The 23,611-nt window shown below is 34.8% G+C and overlaps 1 protein-coding gene across 1 annotated transcript in view; it reads right to left on the reverse strand.

Annotated features, from left to right (window-relative positions):
• Positions 1–23,611, reverse strand: part of TBC1D32 (TBC1 domain family member 32) — a 178,045-nt gene that overhangs the window by 13,990 nt on the left and 140,444 nt on the right. Inside the window, exons 29-32 of the mRNA XM_028509899.2 lie at positions 16,974–17,043; positions 15,129–15,244; positions 14,185–14,339; positions 3,463–3,603 (exon numbers count right to left, since the gene is read on the reverse strand). Coding sequence (XP_028365700.1) covers positions 3,463–3,603; positions 14,185–14,339; positions 15,129–15,244; positions 16,974–17,043 — 482 coding nt within the window. The remainder of the gene's footprint in view (positions 1–3,462; positions 3,604–14,184; positions 14,340–15,128; positions 15,245–16,973; positions 17,044–23,611) is intronic.

Here is a 23,611-nt window from a genome sequence, read left to right on the forward strand (position 1 = left end):
ATCTGAGGTAAATTATTCTCATAGGTATGGAGACTTAATAATCTTCAAAGCATTCCATAAGAGTTAAGCAAAAAAAAAAAAAAAAGTGAAGAAGAATTCCTTACAGATACCCGAATAAGCCAAAGTATGTATGATTTAAATGATCGACTTTTATGATTCAAAGACACTATTTTTAACAACTATTCTGGTCTTACTGTATTTGCTCTCACCATAAGAAATAATTACTAAGGTAAGAAGTAAAACTAATTTCAAAATCAAATATGTAGTTTTAAGAGAAGTCCTCATTATCAGGATAAGCTAGTAAAGATGGAGCACAGGGAGGGACAAGACATCTCAAGTGGCAACATCAGCCACATGAGTCTGAGAGGCAGAGCCTGGGACACGCTTCTCAGTCTGACTCTGAACAAGGAGCATTCCTAGCCTTGACATTCTGCTTTGCCTTCATATACTTTTACATTTTCATAAAGTACTGTCACGATATATGAAATGATAAAATAGTTATCTATAATTCTGCTTCTGTGGTAGTGGTGGTGGTAGAGACCCAGCAAAAGAAAAAAACCCAGAGATTTTTCTAGAGTGTATTCAGAAAATTATCTATGTTAGCCCACTTGCTAATACAGACTACAATAATCAATAATATGCCAAATGATGTACAAAGGAATTACAAGAGATAAAGGATTAAAGACATGTGGTACTTCTTAAATCAAGAAAGTTAATAAAATTCAATAAGGAAAGTTCTGTAAAATTGGTCAAAAAGTTAATTAGAAAAAACGATTTTCTGTTCATTTAAGAAGACTATATATCTGAATTTCTATTTCCTTTCCAATCTCAATTACTCTTAGAAGAAACTGTAATCAACAAATATGTATTTCTAACTTTGTATTTTTGTATTCTAGTTGAGCTTGTTATTTTCACTGCAGTGAGCTGCATATTTTATTCAGCAACCTACCCACAAATCCTTCATTAATCAACCAATCCCAATCCCTTTGTGTCTAGAAATTAACAACTTCAAAAAGCACTGCTTCTAATTAGTTCAAAATGAATAAGCTTTGAAATACAAAATTTGTATCTAAACAATTACTTAAGCACACATACCCATCTAGTTAATTAAAAGTAGTTTACATATTTTATAATTACCAGTAAAATGGCAAATAATATCAACAAAGCAATGATATATACTTTAGACACAAAATGACTAGTTCACAAAGGGAGCCATTAAAAAAGCATTTTTACATTAGATAATTTAAGAAACATAATATTACTGCTGAGAAATAATGCAGTGGTTTTTATTAGATAAATCTGCTTGTTACATGCAAGCAGTTTCAAATTGATAAAGATAACACAATTGATAAAGACTTGTCAAATTGATAAAGAGATGACAAAATGATAGATACAAAATTGATACAGTGTGACCTGATGTATTGCAAGTTTTCCCCACAGTCTTTGGTAGTCCATTTTGAAATTAAAAGGATATGTCAAGAGCTAGTGAATGATTGGAAGTACTAGACAACACACATCGTATCAATCACAACTAGAATGGTGAAAAGGAACTCTCAGGAACAGATTGCTCCACGACTTCAATTTTTAGAAGAATTGAAATAATGTATTATTGAGTTTATATATTAAATATTTAAGTAACTATGTCCAACCAAAGTTACCATTTTGTAATTCAAATTTCCCGGGAGTGTTTTAGGTACATACACAGTAAGAACTACAATCGGCTGATAAAGAGTGTTCCTTTCCACTACATGTAATTCCTTAATTAGGCTTCTAATTAATTTCAGGAAATTTAAAACAACAGGTGGAGTAACCTGGTACAAGTAAATGAAATAAATGACATAAGGGCTCTTCAAAGTAAGTATAAAGACGTGTCATAACATTAAAAAGAACTACTGTCTAATTAAGAGGAAAATGTTTCTGGTAGGAAAAATCCAAGGCAATGAAGGATAGTTTACTATTAAGAAATCTACCAAGCATGTCACATAAACAGATCAAATAAGCCCCGAGATCAAGATAATCTTAACCATAAACTTGCGGCTCCTGCCATGTGACCATACACACAACTCTAGGCCCTAGAAAAATCATTAAAACTTCTTAGATCCCAAAAGCAGAAACACAGCTCCAGGCTTTCTTGTTAGGTAAGATACAGTATCTTATCATTTGCTTATGATGCCCATTCTGATCCGTGTGAAGTGATATTTCATTGTGGTTTTAATTTGCATCTCTCTGATGGCTAGTGATGCAGAGCATCCTTTCAGATATCTTTGTGCTCATTGTTAACAAAACAACAACAACAAGTGGTGGCCAGGTTGTGAAGACAAGGGAACCCTAGTGCACTGTTGGTGGGAATGCAGACTAGTGCAGCTCCTGAGGAAAACAGTATGGAATTTCTTCAGAAAACTAGAAATGGAACTGCCATTTGACCTGGCAACTCACTGCTGGGATTATATCCTATGAACCCTGATATATCAATTCAAAAGAACCTATTCACCCCAATGTTCATAGCAGCACAATTTACAATAGCCAAGTGCTGAAAGCAACCTAAGTGCCCATCAGTAAATGAGTGGATCAAAAAACTGTGGTGCATCAATACAACAGAATACTACGCAGCAGAAAGAAGAGCTCCTACCCTTCATGACAGCATGGATAAAACTAGAGACTATTCTGCTAGAGAAATAAGCCAGACAGTGAAAGACAAATACCGTATGATCTCACCTGTAAGTGGAACCTAATCAACAAAACAAGCAAGCAAAATATAACCAGAGGCATTGAAATAAAGAACAAACTGACAGTAACCAGAAGGGAGGAGAGAGAGAGGTAATGGGAGAAAGAAGGTGAAGGGTCATCAAGGAACATGTATAAAGGACCCATGGACAAAGCCAAAGGGGCAAAGGATAGAGGGTGGGAGATAGGGGTGGGTAGGGCGGGGGAAAGCAGTGGTGGGAAGATGAAGACAATTGTACTTGAACAACAATATAAATAAATAAATACAATAAATGAAATCTGAAGTAAAACAACTCATTAAACAATAAATCAAGATTATACTGAAAAAATAAAAATAAAATAAAAATTTAAAAAGATACAATATCTCACATACCAGATACTCAGTGTTGATACAAATTACTGCCCTCAGTTACTTAATCCTTAAATTTGCCTTCTGAAGCAAATATTATCTCCACTAAAAAGCCTAATGTCATAGACTTTCAAAATAGCTATACCTTTGAATAGTTGAACTTGAATTCAAATTCTGTGAATGCCAGACATCTACTATAAAGTAAAGCTATATATTCTAATAAATGCAAGAAAAAGAAGCCAGTTTAGGAATTTAAACACAAAAGTATAAATACTTACAAAAATGATCTTATTCATTTAAATGTATTTCTTATATCTGATAACAGTGTAATTTTCTTTAAAGACATCAAAGTCTGGGAGTTGAGGAAACACCACTCCCTTGTGGATTACCTGTGATGGTGCAAAACCAGACATGTGGAAAGCTGAAAACACAAGTGGCACCTCCGCCTTCAGGAGCATTTCAATATAGTGAGTGCTGCAAAAATACACAGGATGGATGCCAGATTCTATCGTGTCAACAGGGAGGCACCTCTGCATAAAAAAGAAAAATTGAGAATTAATGAATGTGCAGCTAAAATAATCAAACATCCAAATCGTTTGCTTTGAATTGCTACTTCAAAATTGTGGTCTCATAACAAGTTATGCAAATATTAAAGTTACATAAATTTAAGAGTCAGGTGTTAAACACTGTAGAAGGCATAAATTTCAGTAAATGCAATATGATATACCTTCCAAGACACAGCAATATAGTTGACACTTTGTAATTTTGGCAACTTCAAGCTTGTGAAATGATGGGGGTGGGTGTTGTATGAAAGAATAAATATACGAGTGCATACATGTGTAATAAATGCTTTACTTTTTAATACTATGCATATTTCAATACACTAACTATTCTTGGCTTTGTCCAATGATTCCATGATATGAAAAAGTTTTCCTGGCTGGCATAGCTCAGTGGATTGAGCACAGGCTGTGAACCAAAGCATCACAGGTTTGATTCCCAGCCAGGGCACATGCCTGGGTTGCAAGCCATGGCCCCCAGCAACTGCACATTGATGTTTCTCTCTCTCTCTCTCTCCCTCCCTTCCCTCTCTAAAAATAAGTAAATAAAATCTTTAAAAAAAAGTTTTAACTTGTCAATTCGTAGAGATATTTGCCTATCCCCCTTTTTCTAAGTTAATGTTAACCCACCTATAAACTTGTGTAACTAATAACTGTAATTAAGTACTCCATTAGAAATTCACCTCTAAAAGTGGGGAAAAATACATAATACATTTACATCAAAGTTTTCAGGCCAGTTATACATATAATTATATATAAATATAAATATATATACTATATAAAATAAATATATATAAAATGTACACTTATATGTATATGTCTACATACTATATATGTGTGGATAAACAAAAATATTTACAGACTTGTATTTCTCAGCAATTTCTTAAGAAATGTGATTTTTTTTAATTTAGCTCTTAGATACAATTTATTATCATAAATGTTCTATAATGAGTATTACTATAAACCCAACATTTAATCACAATAATTTGAACAAAGAATAAACTTGAAGATATAAATTAATGTCAAGAAAAACTCTTAGATTAGCAATTATATCCTATAGGCTTATAATAAAAATAGATAAATTAGGTCTGAAGAATACATTAATTAAGAAAGTTTCAGAAAAGCATTTTATGTTCTTGCCTTTACTGGGCAACTCTTCCCTTTTAAACATTTAAATATATATATATATATATTATTGATTACGCTATTACGGTTTTCCCAATTCTTTCCCCTTTATCCCCCTTCTGCCCTGCACCCCCCAAATCTCCAGCATTCTCCCCACTTGTTCATGTCCATGAACTAAGTTCTTTGGCTTCTCTGTTTTCTATACCATTCTTTACCTCTACCCATCTATTTTATGCCTGCCAATTATTCCCTGCACCTTCCTTCCCCCTCTCTCCTCCCCCTCCCTACTGATAACCCTCCACGTGATCATTTCTCTGATTTGTTTCCTCTTCTAGTTGTTTGCTTAGTTTTTGTTTTTTTTTAAGATTCAGCTGTTGACAGTTGTGAGTTTGTTGTCATTTTACTATTCATAGTTTTTTATCTTCTTCTATTTCTTAGATAAGCCTTTTAAACCTTTTCAATAAAAGTTAATACTTTTAAATTAAAACAAATCAAACTCACATAAAACAATTACATAAGAGTTAGAATAAGGAGGATTCCTTTCCAACTTTATTGCTAAGCTGCTTTTAAGGATTTAGGTTTGAGTTATATACTAAAATTTCTGAAATCATTGGACTAATTTATTAATGGTTTTTCTATTTTCTTGTTCATTCATCATGATAAATGATGATTAACCATTTCACATGCCGATATATATATTTGTAGAAAAATACACATTGCAGAAATATTTTATGACATATTCTCAGGAAGATATTCATAGTACACACAAAAAACCTCTAATTTTCTACAATGATGAAAGACATACATAGCATATTAATTGGATATCTTGTAGTCAATTGCTGATAGATGTCTAGGATGAAATATAACCTTTCTATTGAACAAAAAATAATAATACAAACTGCATGAAAATTAGTATCCTTTATCTTCTTTATTTTCTTTTGTGAAATACACAATGTTTCACTAATAAGTACTAGTAGAGTAAAATTAATGAATGTAATAAACATACGTAAAAGCAAGTCATACATAATATTTTAATTTTCAGCACAAACTTAGGCAATACTTTTCTGAATATATGTGTAATAACAGCATAAGAATTGCATGTATAAGAAATAATTCTTATACAGTATCTATGCAGCACTGCAAACAACATATTTAGAGTTGGTCTGTTAAGAGATGGTGGTAATAGAATAATTAATTACACCCTCAAAAAAAATAGGCCATTATTATGTAATGAATTCCCAAGGATAAGGAAAGAGTTCTTCCACTATTATAGATTATACTCTGTTGGGAGAAATTATACCATACTTTTCTGTAACCAAAACAAGCTCCTAGCACCAAACCATGAATAGAATAGCTACTCCACAAATTACTGACTGAATGATAAGAAGAAAAGATGCTAATGATTACACACAGTACTCACAGTAAATTCATTTGCAATAATTTTATTAATTGGTCTATTAATTGACATTTCATAACTATAATTTAAAGTAAATGCTGTTCTTAAAGCCAGATCAATGACATCTGTGAGCCACACAAATGCAACAAAGTATTTTGAATCTTTAGATGATAAATTATATTTGTTAAACTTTTAGTGTTTTGATGTATTTTGCTCAGTCACAACAGTCTGAAAGGATGATAGCACTTATTAAAGGTAACTCTAAATAAAATCCAGAATATGCCCTGGTCGGCATAGCTCAGGAGCATCATCCCACGAACCAGGGTCATGTTCCGGTTCCTGGCTGGGGTTGGGTTGCAGGTCAGGTCCTCCATAGGGGGCATGCAAGACGCAACAAATCAGTGTTTCTCTCACACATCAATGTTTCTCTTCCTCTCTTTCTCCCTCCTTTCCCCTCTCTCTAAAAATACATATACACATACATACATACATGAAATCCAGAATACAGGATTAAGTGAAACACATGTAGGATAACAACAGCCTTTACTACATCATCTAAGTGACATATAAACATATATAAACTATGCTACATTTGTGAAAAAAGTATCAGCAAAAATTTTTGGTTTGGAATATACTAGAATGTGGCATAATATGAAACAAAGACTTTATAAAACAATGAAACTCAGAGTACTTTACTTCAGTGACTAAAAATAAAATATATGCACTTTTTAGAAATGAAAAATAGTAAGTTTTTTTTTCCTTCCACTATAGGTAGCTCTGGTGAGTCATTTTATTTCTGACACCAAGAAAAAATCTAGCCCTATGTAGCTATGGGAATTAAACAGAAAGACTATTACACAGACAAATGCTCCAAACCAACCAAACAGATCCAAACCCAGTCCCCCGGGCCACCGGCACTGTGGAACCAGCGGCAGATCACCAGCGCGCTTGGGCAGCAGCACTGCAGCGATCCGTGCGCACGCGCAACCTTCTGCAGCCGCGTGAAGAGAAAACGCTGACCATGGTTTTTAAAAATGTGATTCTATAACTCTATAAAATATAAGTCTTTCTCCTCTTGGGAAAAAAATACACAAGAAAATGGAATCTTCAAATACAAATGCAATTTAAAGTCACATGTAAGAAAGGGAAGAGATTTTTATTCTAGTCTTCTTTCCTGCAAGTGACTGGTCACATGACTTGCTATTGCTGATGCCCTGCAAGAGGGTCACAAGTGTGTCCTGACATGCCGATGGTTGTAAAATTTAAATCGAAATGTACAGGTGACAGCTGCAACACAACTTTGGAAACTGGAAAGCAGAAAAGACTTCGCAGGCCTGAAAAACTGGAATCTTAAGTTAACGGTAGTGAGAGCTGAGAACCAACCAAATTTACGCTGAAGAATCTCCAAAAGCTTCAAAAATCGATGGCCAGGAATCTCTGGGAATAAAGAGGAAGAGGCTAACATGAGAGGAACTAAATGCACCTCTGAGCACCTGAACTCTCTAAAATTTTATTTTGTGGAGCTGATAAAACAGAGGGTCTGGTCTGGCTGTCTGGCTGAAGGGACACTGCGACATCATTAGGAACAGTAGTACCATATCAAAAGTGAAGGAAATTTCCAAAACAAATAAAAAAATCTAAATATGTACTTGAATTCTATTAGAATTTTTAACTCTAACTTTCCTGTGATGGATATTTTTGGAGGAATAAGAGAGAACTATGTGTGAATTTTTATCAAAAGAGTTTTTTGTGAATCTGAATATAAAACACTTCAGTTTTTAATCTCAATTTAATTTGTTCTACTTTTTCATGTTTTTAGTAACAGATAAGGCATATATGATTTTGACTTCTATTATAATTATTATTTGAGATTAGATATTCCTAATTAGAAATTAGAAGAAACTGATTTTTTACTATATCTTAATCTCTTATTTTATTAACAACTTTAGTGTTAATAATTAGCCAAATTTTGATTCTTAATGAAATTTCATTAAAAAATAATTTTTGAGCCCTGAGCATTGTGGCTCAGTTGGTTGGGTGTTGTCCTGTGAAGCAAGGGGTAGCTGGTTTGGTTCCAGCTGAGGGCACATGTATCTGCTGCACGCTCGGTCCCTGGTGGGCCAAGTTCAAGGGACAACCAATCCATGTTTCTCTCTCACATCGATGTTTATCGCCCTCTCTTTCTCCCTCCCTTCACCCTCTCTATAAAAATAAATAAAATATTAAAAAAGAATGATTTTTGAAAACTTCAAACTAATATTTCATTATTTCTGATACTGCTTATTGTAGGCCAAGTTTCTAAACTTTTTTAAGTGTAATTTGTTCAGAACATTCTTAAGAATGCAGAGGATCCAATATCATTTAAATAAATTTTCTCAAGTAACATAAGCCTAATGTCTTTTATGTATTTTTAGTTAAATATTAATTCTCCCATTCAACACATTTTTATTAATTAATATGGGCCACAGTTTGGAACACATCAGTAAACAAAAAGAAAACCTTGCCCTCATAGAATTAATTTATGTATTTATTATTAACTTAAGTATATTAATAATACATAAATACATAAATTAAGCACATCAGAAGTTGATGTAGGTTATGGGATGAAAGGATAACACAGGACAGGATAATGAGGTTGGGGAATATGAGACTGGAAACAGGTGGAAGCATTTTGAGATTGATCACAATAATGTGTCTCACCACACTGCAGATTTCTTATTTTATCAAGATTTGCTTATTTCATACATAAAAATTATGGTGCAGGGAGACTTCTGGTCAATATGACAGCACAGGTAAACATGCTCACCTTCTTGCACAACCACATCAAAATTACAACTAAACTGCAGAACAAACACCACTCAGAACTGTCAGATGAAGTTGAACGAAGTCTGACAACTGCGAAATTAAAGAAACCGCATCCATCCAGACTGGTGGGGGGGCGGAGATGCACAAGATGTATTAGTCCCATGTCCATGTGCTGCAGATAAAAATTTGGGAGGGATATCTCAGGAGCGAAGAGTCTCAGCCCCACGCCAGGCCTCACAGCCCAGGGTTCCAGTGCCAGGAAGATAAGTCCCCATAACTTCTGGCTGGAAAAACCAGCAGTGATTAAGTTGGTGGAAGAAACTTCTAAAGTCCCAAACAGTTTCTTTTAAAGAACCTGCACATGGACTTACTCAGACTCACTCCCTCTGAGCTCCAGCACAGGGGTAGCAACTTGAAAGGCACCAGTGCATACAGCAGGGGTCCCAACTCCAGGGCCTTGGACAGGCAGCAGTCTGAGGCCTATTAGGAACTGGACCACAAGCAAAGCTCACCTGAGCTCCGCCTCTTGTCCCATCCCCGACCCCGTCAACCACGCCTTGCACAAAACTGGTCCATGGCTCCAAAAGCATTGGGGACTGCTGGCATACAGGGAGTAACTGAAGTGTCTAGCATCAAGGTGAGAATTGGGGACAGTGCTTTTCCAGATAGAAAGGCAGGCAGAAGCCATTGTCCCTCTTCTTTTTTTTTTTTTTCTATTTTATTGTTGTTCAAGTACAGTTGCCTGCCTTTTCCCCATTCCTCTCCCCTGCCACCCCAGCCATCCTCACCTCCCTCCCCTGATTCCACCCCCCTTGGTTTTGTCCATGTATCCTTTATAGTTGTTCCTGAAAACCCTTCACCCTGTTCCCCACATCTCCCCCCTGGTTGCTGTCCATTTGTTCTTAATTTCAATGTCTCTGGTTATATTTTGCTTGCTTGTTTGTTTTGTTGATTAGGTTCCACTTAAAGGTGAGATCATATGGTATTTGTTTTTCACCATCTGTCTTATTTCGCTTAGCATAATGCTCTCCAGTTCCATCCATTACACAATGGAATACTACACAGCAGAAAGAAAGAAGGAATTTGTACCCTGTGCAACACCATTGTCCCTTTTATGAACCATCCCCCTTACAAAGCCACAGACCTGGCAGATGGGGACCATATCTGAGACTCCATTCACCTGGCTAACACTGTTTGCCCCACCCTGGATATCCTGAGACTCCATCACACCAAACTAACCAGCCCATACAAGTTGTTAACAGAGACTTTTCCATATGATTTGCTGGTCCTGGCTCATGTTTCATAACTTCCTAAATCCTCTCAAATAACAATAGCCAGCCTCAGTGAGGCACAGCTACTGTACCTCTTGCTAAATGTCCCCAGGCCCAGCACAGCAGAAGCCACCCTAGATTTACAGCATGGCTTCCTGTGGGAAAACCCAAGCCCAGCACAAGTAGCAGCCATCTCAGATTGCTTTATAGCTTGAGCCAGGTGGCCTTGGGCAGAACACAGGTGGGGGCAGACACTGCTTGCACCACCTAGAAAACCCCAAAGCCTACGCATTCAGTGGACATCTACAGACCACGTCGGAGCACTTCCACCCTGCCCCTGCACAGCTGACCCTCCACAGAGGGCAGAGGTTTTGTGATCAGTGGTCACAACTAGTCCTTGAAGCTAAATGGCCTGGGTAAATCCCTGCCATTGACCGGCCAACAGCAGTCAAGGATTAACAATAAGAGGAGGGTGTACTCAGCACACATGGAGGTGCACCTCGCGTACCCAGCTTGGATGACAGGGAAGGCTGTGCCACTGGACCCTACAGGACACTTACTACATTAGGCCATGCTACCAAGACAGGGGGTCATAGCAACTCAACCTAATACATAGAAACAAACACAGGGAGGCTGCCAAAGTGAGCAAAGAAACATGGCCCAAATGAGAGAACAGATCAAAACTCTAGAAAAAGAACTAAACAAAAGGGAAATAAACAATCTCTCAGATGCAGAGGTCAAAACACTGGTTATATGGATGTTCAAGAAACTCAGTAAGGACTTCAGCAGCATAAAAAATTCCAGTCAGAAATGAAGGATTCACTAATTGAAATAAAGAACAATTTACAGGAAAATAACAGTAAAGTGGATGAAGCTGAGAATCAAATCAATGATTTGGAACATAAGGAAGCAAAAACAAGCAAAGCAATTAGTACAACAAGAAGAAGAATCCAAAAAAATCAGGATTGTATAAGCAGCCTCTGGGACAAACTCAGACATTCCACATTCACATCATAGGGGTGCCAGAAGGAGAAGAGAAAGACCAAAAATTGGACATCTGTTTGAAAAAATAATGAAAGAAAACATCTGTAATTTGGTGAAGGAAATAGACATGCAAGTCCAGGAAGCACAAAGAATTCCAAACTAGATGGATGCCAAGAGGCTCACTCCAAGACACATCATAATTAAAATGCCAAAGGTTAAAGATAGAGAATCTTAAAAGCAGCAAGAGAAAGGTCATTAGTTATGTATGAGGGAGTTCCCATTAGACTGTCAGCTGATTTCTCAAAAGAAACTTTTCCAGCTAGAAGGAATTGGCAAGAAATATTCAAAGTCATGAAAAGCAGAGACCTACAGCCAAGATTGCTCTACAAAGCCAAGCTATCACTTACAATTGAAGGGCAGGTAAAGAGCTTCCTAGACAAGAAAAAATTAAAGGAGTTCATCATCACCAAACCATTATTATATGAAATGTTAAAGGGACTTATTTAATGAAAAGATCAAAACTATGAACAATAAGATGGCAATGAATATATATCTATCAACAATTGAATCTAAAAACAAACTAAGCAAATGAGAACAGATAGAACCATGACTACAGAGAGCATTTTGATGGTTGCCAGATGGGAGGGGAGTGTGGGGAAATGGGTGAAGAGGTGAGGGGATTAAGAAGTGCAAATAGGTGGCCACAGAACAGCCATGGGGATATAAGGTACAGTATAGGAAACAGAGTAGCCAATGAACTTATATTCATGACCCATGAATATGAACAATGGTTGGGGGATTGCCTGAGGGAATGGGGGATGCTGGATGGATGTGGACAAAGGGGGAAAATTGTAAATATTTTCAAAACAGGGACAAATGTAATAGCATAAACAATAAAATGTAATTAAAAAACTGTTAGTGCAATGTTTAAAACCAACAGATTCAACAAAATAGAAAACAGACCACTTTTTAAATAATATATTAAAAATTACTGAATGCCTTAACAAGTCATTAGCATAGAAAAAACACCAATCAAAAAATTATGAAATAAACAAAAGTTATACTATGGAGTGGTTAGAGTATAGACATTTATAACTACAGTTAGCTACAAGTTTTAGATAGAATCCCTAAAGAATCTTAGCAGAATGTTATTGTTTTATTGAGAAGTACTAAAACTACTGGTAATGAAATATTCAATGTGGTCCATTTGTACTTGAAAAGAAAAAAGTAATACTACAGAAGGCACTGCATAAGTTTTCACTGATGTTCCAGCTGCACCAACTGAAAGGTGTCTAGGCTTTACAACAAGGACTCATTCTAAAACCTGGACCTATGCGTCATTCCATGCATTCACAAATCTATATTCCATATTAAATGATAGCTTCAACACAGTAAATCTAATAAAATGCAAGTCTCTAGGGTCATGCCTGCTTTCAGGTTTATAAGAAGAAATGCTCTTAGAATACATTACTGCTGCTATGTTAAAATTAAAATAAGGTGTCATGAAAAAGTTTACAGATTCAAAGCAGAAATATTACAAGTATGTTCAAAAACAGTTCATACTGGTGATGTTTGACAGTGTCAAAATCAGAACACTAAGTAGAATAGTTGAGACTAATGAAATGTAGGTATCATTTAAGAACACTCAATATGAAAATGTGTGAATGGACTCAAAATCCATACTTAGATCAAAAGAATTTTCAACATTATATTTGTAAATGGAAGAGTAAAAAATCTATGAGATTTAAAAAAATTTTATGTACAATTTAAAGAATTGTTTGAATTCTAGTTACCGGAAGGAAAATAGTCTCATTGCTTGAGAAGTCTTACTCAGGAATTGTACACAGCTACTTCAAGCATAAAATCATAAAATTTTAATATTTAATGTATTCTTTTTTTAAAATTATGTAATGAATATTTATTTTATAACATTTTTTATTTTAATTGTTGTTCAAGTACAGTTTAATGTATTCTTGATGTATTGCCTTTATTTTTTCATAACCAATATATATTGTACAAACATAATAAATGTTTTCATTTAGTTTCCTATGTCGATATTCTCTAGCCCCCTTAACTTATCCTTGGGTGCCACATGATTCCATTTCTCATGTGCAACAGGGCATGGAAAAGGTTTGGGAAGCATTAGCATGGTTTATACAGTACACAGTGTCCCCAAATTGGAGATCTGAAATGGCAGTAAGTAGGTGAAACAAATACAGAAACATTACCTGAGGGTTATATTTACCTCTAAACTGAACCCTGAAATCTCATGGGTTTAGAAAAAATTTTTTTGAATATACTATACTACCTTGATCAAAACTTACCATAGATTCGCCCTGGCTGGCATAGCTCAGTGGATTGAGCGCGGGCCAGGAACCAAAGTGTCGCAGGTTCGATTCCCAGCCAGGGTACATTCCTGGGTTGCAGGCCATAACCCCCAGCAACCACACACTGATGTGTGTGTGTGTGTCTCTCTCTCTCTCTCTCCTTCCCTCCCTCCCTTCCCTCCCTAAAAATAAATAAATAAAATCTTTAAAAAAAAGCTTACCATAGATTCAAAAATGTATATAAAATGTGTTTTTTTCCCATCTATAAAGTATGGTTACAATTTCAACTTAAGAAATATTTTCTGATACCATAATTTCACCAAGTATTTCCAACAACGCAACAAAGAATATTTATTTAGTAGTTCCATTTTTATATATAGAACTTGATAATTTATTAAATGACAAGTTTAAAATTTAATAATACATCTATTATCATTAATCTGCCATTCAGCTACCATTAGGTAAGACACCAAATATTTGAGAAAATGTTAAATCTATATCTTCAAAGAGAATCACTCAAAAGCATTCACTTAGAAAATAAATATAAATTAATGCAGAATGCTCTACAAATGAAATAAGACCTCAGTGAATTTAAAGAGGATTTAAAATGTAAAACACTCCTTTAAAACAGACTAAAAAGTCTTACAGAAATATGTAGTCTCGGCAGCCAAAGGAAAGCGGAGGCCAGAAGCCTGGAGAACTGCTGCAGAAACCGGAGTGTCTTCTGTCTGTCCCCCAGCATCAGCATGAACAGAGAGGACACAAACCAGTCGTGGCCAGCACAGCCGCCCTGCAGGCAGACTGGGAAGGACAGTTAAGGAACTCTTATATTATCTGGTAACATTGAACACAACAACTTCATAAATGAGCAGAGTCTCTATGAGGAAAGATACATTAATGATTCTTAGTCCTCATTTTGCCTTTAACCAATTCACAAAATATTGATATAAAATTACATATTATGAAGTAAAAAATTACACAGTAACTATTATAATGTACCACTTGCTTCAGTGTCCAGTGGAGGCCAACAGCACTAGCAACTGGGGGGAACACTATCTGCTAGGCAGAAACACACCTGTTCAAGTCATGGACACAACTGTACCATCCTTTCTGTAATTCAAGTTATCTGCCAAATTACTAGCATAATCAAGTATTCAAAAAATTCACACACTTGTAGATTCAATAATGCAAAAACAATTTTTTTTCTTCAAGTCAAATTCTATTTCTGAACTATAACCAATTTAAGTAAAATAATAAACAGATTTTAAAATTCTTATTCTAGATTTACTAAGTTTAGGATAATCTTTTTCTACATCAACTAACTGTATTTTTAAAACTTTCTTATATTTGTCTATAAATATATTCTAATAACTTTATTATTCATTTCTAGATTCACTGAATAACATTGAATTTAATAATCACAACTCAATATAATAAAATGTGTATTTAAAATACTATGAAGATGTATCATAAAAAATCAGTAATACAGCTTCAAGTGTTATTTTGCTATAAAAGTGTTAAGGTACCCCATCCAAAGTTATGAAAAATATATGAAGGAAGTTGAATCGTGAATCCACTCCAAAAGGATACGAAGAGAAGACTTTACGAGAGCTCGCTGCTGCTTCAGGAACCTCTCAGAGTGCTTCAGGACCCAGGTAAGATCATGTTCCGCACCATCTTTTAACAGGTTGAGGAATTTGCCATACCTACATTAAAAACCCGTAAAACATACAAAATGATAAATGCCAGGCCCTTTTTGCAAATTCATTTTTTAAAATCCATCAAACTGTAGTCCTCTTGAAATCTTAAGGTTTTAATTTTTCAAATTTCTACTTTTGGCTTAACTATGCTATACAGAGCACTTAAAAAACACTAATACTCAATATATGTTACTGATAACTATGATAAATTTAGATTAGTGGTATTCATCTGGTAAGTGCTGGTCACTTTAAAGGAAAATAAAACAATAATGAGAAAACAACTGTAGATACCACAGATGTAGAAGTAGAATATGAGCATTTTATCTTTAACTTAATCTAAAACACTGAATATTAACAGATTAAAATGTCAAACCTAACAAGCAATTTTACAGTTCCCATTCCAATGATTCTAAGTGGGAGTGGCACTTGCCCTGGGGGCCACTTTGGAAATTTATGGGGGCTTTTCTTACTGTCATAGTGACTGGGAGCACTACCAGTCGTCAGTGAGTGAGGGTCAGGAGGTTGTACATGGGGCAGCATGGCGGCAACTTGCAAATGCCCTGCCTGTTATTTGCATGGATTAAAAAGCTACTTATAATGCTCTAAATCTAACCATTTTATATAAAATCACAAAAATTTTCCTATTTTTTCACATATACCGAATGCAGCCATGTGTATAATAAATAGGAGAAAGATAGCACTTTATTTCATTTGAAGTCTTACTAAGCTCTGTTCACCATTTTGGAAAGTCATTTTGCCAGTGGCAGCTCTCTCACAGTATTTGAAGCACCGAAATAAAACCAGTCTCTGTTTGCCTCTGCCAGAGTCACAACGGTTTTATGTGACTGCCAGCTATGTCTTAAATTGTAGTTTTATGCAAACACTTCATTGTAAATCATTTTCTATCTATTTCTTACCAATAAGACATTTTATTGAATTTTAAAAAATTGTGACTAGGCTGTTTATATTATCTACAGATTCTATTTCAACACAGAAACAGGGCATTTAAAGTAAAAAGCAGGTTGCAAAATAATCAATGTTATATGCCCTTTGTTACAAAGGTAAGCAAGCTAGAATTAGTACCATTTTCAGTATAATGCTACAGATTTATAAAAACACTCAGTCTATTTAACATCTTTCACATGTACCTTTCTAAAACTTAACTCTGATTCTGACCCTTCGGAATGGGACTACCGATGTCCCCATTCAATAAGCAAAACTGGGGGCTAGAGGTTGGTCAATGACTCAGTCTTAACTCCCAGTCTATTTAGCTTGCCCATCTCCTTTGAAAATTACAATCTGAGCACTAAAAATTCAAGCTACTATAATTGGTTTATTCATTTTAACTTCTGCAGCTATCCTTAAGGTACTTTTGCACTCATCACCATAGTTTGATAATTTAAACTAATCATATTTTAGAAAATGACATGATTGTTTTACCAATGTGCTGATATTTACGATGTTATTTTTGAAAAAAAAAAACTGATAGTCTTTAAGTATTTAGAGACTTAAATACACTGGAATTAAACTCTGAAATAATAATGAATCATAACTGATACACCTACAGAAATCAATTAATCATGTCCCAATATCCTCAAAATAAAGTTATTTTCTGAATGATAAATCATGTATTTAAAATATACAAAACAGTCCGTTGTTAAATACTATTAAGCACCTATCAGGTAGATTAAAAAATTCTAGAAATACACGAGAGAGCCATGTTCCTGTAACCTACCTGACAGTCATTTGAATGCCAAGCTGCTGCACCAGTGAAAGACTTTCATTCTTCACATTTGCATCAGTAGCTAAAAACAACAGAAAATTGGATTTAAAAAAATGTATAAAAGTCTGCATAATAATCACATTTTAATTGGAAAGTGATGAAAGCAATATTTTCACATATTTTAATGTGAATTTTGAAACATAGGATGAATTTGTTATTTTAAGAACTGTCAGTTATATTTTCAAAAGAATTAACAGGAAAGATTTTACAAATAAAAGAAAGCATTTTAAAAGCATATTAAATACAGAAGCAACTAATCATAAATTTCAAGCAATCTATTTTTACGTGGTTCTCAGAGCACAAAAGCCATTAACTCCAAAATAGTCAAGAATATTGTCTTTTGTTAAGTAATGCATATATGATTTTGAATTACTATATATATATATATTTTTTTTTTAAAGATTTGAACAAGAGTCTCAGAAAGGAATAACTAAGATTCTTATTATAATGCACAACAATGGAGGAGGACAGAGTGAACAAACTCCTCTTGCAGGCAAATTCCCTGGGAAGCAGGAATTGTGATTATCTACCAAAAACAAAGAATGGGGTTCCCTTTTTGCACACCCTCATCGACACTTGTTGCTTGTTAATTTACTGATGATAGCTAAGTGAAATAAGCCAGTCAGAGCAAGAAAATACCACAAGATCTCACTTATATGTGGAACCTAATGAATAAAATAAACAAACAACACAGAAACAGACTCATAGATACAGAGAAAAGAGTCACAGCTGTCGGAGGGGAGGGGAGAGAGGGTTGGGTGAAAAAGATAGAGGGATTAAGCAAAAACAAAACAAAACACCTCATGGAAGACAGTATGGTGATTACCAGCAGGAAAGGGGTGGGGAGGTGTAGGAGAAGGTATAGAGGGATATGTGATGGTGGAAAAAGATTTGACTTGGTGTGATGAACACAAAATACAATATGCAGATTCTGTATTATACAATGGTAACCATAAAACCTATATAGTTTTATTAACCAATGCAACCCCAATAAATTCAATTAAAAAAAAGAAAGTAAAAAAGCACCATGAATTATATACTTGTCTATTAATAAAAGTATAAAGACAGAAAAGTATAAAGATATAGGGAAAAAAAACTGAAGAAGGGGTTGTTCAGTACAGAGAACTATAGGAGAAGGTGAAAGTTTCGATTAGCCCTTGAGAACACTGGATGACCAAGCAAACACAGAACACTAAAAGGCATCACTAGATAGCACTGAAGGTCTAGCTGAAACTTTCAGTTTTGGGCTAAAGAAACAGGAGTGTGAGTACACACAAACACACAATATTAAGGGAATTGTCCAAAATCACATACTGTCTAGTGGTAGAGAGGATCAAAAACTAGGTTTTCTGAGTCTAATATCACCAGTTTTCTTTCCTTCCCATTATATATTGGTGCATCACATACTATCAATATAATCTACTTAAATCATGGACCCGTTCATTCCTTTTAATAAACCTTTCTGATAAAGTAAGTGTAACACACCATGCTAGAAGCTCTGGGGCATAAAAGATAAATAATATATCATGTCCTAAAAGAACTTTCCACGTAGTGTCAGAGATAAAATTTGTATATAGATAGCCCTAATTTTTGAAAGTGCTAAGAGGAATAAGAATGGTACAGATAAAATGTTATGCGAATTCAGAAGGGGAGATGAGGAAGACATGGAATTTCAACTGAACCTTAAAACATGGGTAGACTTGAGATGTGCAGAGATAGAGAAAAACAAATTAAACATCACTGTTATCAAATATCTACTCTTTGGACAAACAATAATTCATCTTTTAGCACTCCTAGAGTTAAGGTAACCTACTTCTAGTTTATCTAGGAATTCCATGGTTTTACTACTGAAAGTCTCATGCCTAGGATTCCTCACAGGACCAGGCAAACTAGACCAGTCAGTTGGTCAACTAGCTAGAGTGACCATTTTCATAAAGAAAATACAGTCAGACAGACAGACATGAATGTCAGTTAATTTCCAGATAAATTATTGATACATCTGAGTTTACTTATTTAGATCTGAACCAAAATTAGCAATATTTTTACATTTTGCCTAATGACAACAGTTAAGTTATACTGTATTTAGCTTAGAATTCCTAGCTGTTTATAACCTTTACTGTGCTAAGAAATGTACCTTCTGTCCCTAGGGGAGAATGACACCAGTTCTGCATTTCTTCTACCAACAGGTTAAACATGGGAGACTATGCAATGTCTTCTCCAAATTTTTCGAACTGGAGTGAAATAGGCATTTTCCCCACTATCAAACACAGGGCTATGAGGTGCCCTAGGTCTCTAGTAGAGAGAAATACATCCAACATACAAGGACAAGGAGAGACAGAGGAAAGAGACAGGTTGCTAAGGGCAGCTTAACCCCAATTATATGAACAAATGATTCTGCCTCATTTTCTTTTAGACAAAAAAAAAGCTTGATTTAATTTTTCATCACTTGGTACAAAAAAAGTATGTATCACAAATGATACTCACTCTGACAAAATAATGGCCAATTTTCAAAACTATTAATCATCATTCATATGTTCACCATAATTTCAAGTTTTTAATCTTATCGAAAGCATTTTCTTTTATTCAGCCATAATTTAAACACAGCTTTCGCCAATACCCAGTTAGGTTATTTTCATCTGGGTAAGGCCCAGGAAGTTCCCTTTGTTTCAGTACTTAAATCTGTTCCTGGTAGTCCTGTATTTTAAGAATAATTATATTTTATTTTCTCAAGTTTAAATATATAAATTTTAGTGGTACAGTGTTGGTGACATTGGCTGATTTTGACAAATTTAAACAGTTTCAATAAGATAAACACTCTGACTTTATATATTCTTATAGCCATGGTACAGACCTACCTCCTATCATAACATGATATGATAAGATTGGTATTTGTATATTGTTGCAAAAAAGGTTAAGTGAAATCAGATAACACTTAGAATTCTGATACATATAAGCTGGGATTATTAAGCATGAAAAATACTTATCTTCATTAATATACAGACCTGTGTACTTGTAATAACACTAACAATGAGTGAATGAATGAGTAGATGAATGAATAAATGAAAGAACAAACATCCACTGAACAACAACAAAACAAATTGTGTTTTATGTATCAAACTGGAAGCAAGGTGGAGACAGAAATAGATTGGAACTTAAAAGTGTTTTCTGTATATTGAAATTAACTAACAAATAGGCAGCATAACTCCCTAATCCCTGGAGTCACTATAAAAAGCTTAACAAAATACTAAATTGTTAAAGACAAAAGTCAACCAAACAGTGACTCCTGTACCCTGGTTATGTAACAATGCCAAATTCAATCTCAGCATGAATATTCAACTATTTGAAATAACCAGTCATTTTAATTATAATATAATAATCTCAGAACAAAATGAGTTGAAAAAATTTACTTAATAGTGACTGATAGCCCTGACTCTGGTGATGCATTCTGCTCTATGTTTGGTGTGCAGAGCTAGCACACAGAGCAGTGGTAGAATGAATTAAATCTATTCCACCTGGCACTTGGCTAATGGTGTGAAAAAAATAAATTTTTAGAAGAGTAAAGAATTTCTCTGCTGGAAGACAAATCCATGGTTGAAGAAGCAGTGACTGCTTGACTTTTCACTGACTCTCCGAAGCCCTGCTGCATCTGTGGTAGAGGCAGAGAACTCTCAATCAGCCACATAAATCAGTCAGTCAGTACACTGCCTCCTACCGCCTCCCTTCCCCAGGCACTCTGCAGATTCTGTTGCTTCTTTTCAACATGTGATTGTATCTATCCATTTTATTCAATTCTTACTGACATGAAATTCGATTTCCGGCAACAAAGCCTGTCTCTTAACTGGCATAATCAGTGTTGTTTGGTAAAACGCATTTCTTTTTCTATGTCTTTAGTTATGCAATTCACCCTTGTCTGTAGGTCTGCCCCATCCTGTTCCTTTCATCTGCACAGGCCCAGGAGGCAGTACCAGCGTCACACCCCCAGCTCTGTTATCACTTCCCCCTCCCTGTACCTTCCATGGTGGCACTAGTCAACAATGATCCTTCTTCCCACTAAACACCTGCAGCACGTACAGAAAAACCCTCATTTGATAAAAACCTAATGCAAATAGGATACTTAAAGGCTCTAGCAGATTGCCAGAAACAACATAGCCAGCTAAAAAAAAAATCAGTTTTCTTTTATTTCTTCATTTGCTATTGTACTATATGCTTCAACTTACTTAATTCATCATTTTAGGTGTATGTCCTACCTTCCTTCCTTGAGGAGAGGGACATTCATATTACATCCCTACTTGCAATTATATTACATACTCACAAACATGCTCCATAAATGTGGGCTAGAAAAGGGCATAATTGCTGAATATACAAAGAAAGAATAAAAGGTGTTTAACTATATGTTTAAGTTTAAAAATAGTTTAGTAGTCAGAAGAAAAAGCAATGAAATTTTTTGATACTTTCTCACTCTTTTGATTAATAACATAAAGAGAAAAGGAATAAAATTAAAATATTTACTACTTTTACTACTTTTATTTACTACTAAGTAGTGCCTTGAAAGCACTACTTAGTTTATCATTTCAAAGAAGCAGTCAGAGTAGCAGAAAATCCCCAACATGTCCAGAGAATTAAGCCAACAAAACATTAATGTCTGTTGAGATTTGGAAAGATACCTGTATGGACTTACAAACAGCAAATGTGCAGAACTTTCTCTGTTCTTTCCTCTTTCTTCAAGGGGATAAACAGCCAAACTAATTTGATTTTTTCATATTTTATAATGGATTAAAATCCTGAGGGAACTAACGACAGATGGATGACTGTGTTATTCTAATTTCAGCTACCTTAGGGTTTAGCAGGCTGTCATTTTAAAAAAGACAATCAATTTCTCATTTCAAGAAACAAGAAAAAACATTGAATATATCTATCCAGCATTTGCGTTAAAACATCCTTTATATCAAGTTTTTGTTTATTTAAAGTAAATAAAATGAAATTTTGTAACAGCAAAACATTGTTTCACCAGCCAAAAAAGAAATGATAAATGATGAGGATATCTAAAGCCATGGGAAGAAAACAATACAAGCAACAAACTTAGCATATCATAATAATAAATATTAAACAACCGATCAATAGGAAGCCACTTTGTTTTTGTTGTACTATAAAATTCCAGTGGATAGTTGTTCAACTGGAGCCTTTAAAGAATTTAAATTCACATTCAGGATTTATCTGCCTAGATACTACATTCAAAAAAGACAATGTGTGATCCCTGGCTAGTGTGGCCCAGTAGACTGAGTGCCAGCCTGTGAACCAAAGGGTTGATGGTTTGATTCCCAGTCAGGGCACATGCCTGGGTTGTTGGCCAGGTCCCCAGCAGGGGGCACAGAAGAGGCAACCACACAAGGATGTTTCTCTCCCTCTTTCTTCCTCCCTTCCTCTCTGTCTAAAATAAATAAACAAACATATAAATAAGTAAGAAGAAAAGTAAGTAAATAAATAAGTAAATAAAAATTTTTAAAAAGACAACCTGTGAGATATCCCTTAGCACAATTTAAAAGTATAACAGGGGGCAGGAAATACATCAGGTTTTTGAATATTTGGATAACACATGTAGCATAAGTTTAATTTTATTAGGATATCTACAGAAAATACAACCCAATAAAACAACGTGCCTTGGGTACATTGAAAGCTGCAGACATTAGAGATTTTTATGCTGAAGACCGGGGAGAGCGCCAACCTGATCATGCAAATCTCCATGATTACTGCTTACCGATTTCCTCTCTTACTCACAGACTTAGCGTGATTCCCTGTATATGTTTCCTGTACATTGTCAGGTTCGTTCATGAAGTTATAATTTTCCTCACAGATGATTTTCTTCCAAATTAACTTCACAATTTCTGTATTCTTTCCTATTTACCTCAATTCCTGATTTTAAATGTAATTGTTATACCTACTTCAGAGAGTAGTTGTGGTGCTGAATGACATAATACAAGCCAAGTGCCACAGAGCACTATATAACTCACAAGAAGTACTCAACAGTTATCAATTCCCTTCACGTACTTCAACTTCTGATTAATGCTACCTTGTATTTTCCTCTCATTTCATTGTTTTTTATTTTCTTATGTTCTCTTTTATCCCTTTCCCTAATCTACATTAGATGTTACTATGTGTAAATAATTAGGTATATGCTCATGTGTGTGTTTGTAATTATCAATATATTTACAATTGTTATATAAGTATATTTGTGTGAATATAGATGCTTAGGCATCAGTATATATATTTAATTCAATAAAAATATATCAAATGTTATATTAAAGATACAAAGGAGTTTGAGACCTATTAGAATAACTTAAGCTAGTCATATATAATATAATGAATATCAAAGTAGTAAAGCAAATGCAATAGGAGAACAGAGAAAGGATATATATTTAGGGAATATACCTTTCCCTAAATTCCTGTTTGGGAGTGGACGGAAGATGACATTCTAGCTACAACTTTACAGCTGAGTTGGACATTCATTGTATTGGATGTTATGGGAGGGAAAAGTTTATCCAGAAAGAATGGTAGGAGCAAACATTCATTGATATGAATGCATGGAATTTGCT

The sequence above is a fragment of the Phyllostomus discolor genome, chromosome 4 (assembly GCF_004126475.2).
Source record: "Phyllostomus discolor isolate MPI-MPIP mPhyDis1 chromosome 4, mPhyDis1.pri.v3, whole genome shotgun sequence".
Lineage (NCBI taxonomy): Eukaryota > Metazoa > Chordata > Mammalia > Chiroptera > Phyllostomidae > Phyllostomus > Phyllostomus discolor.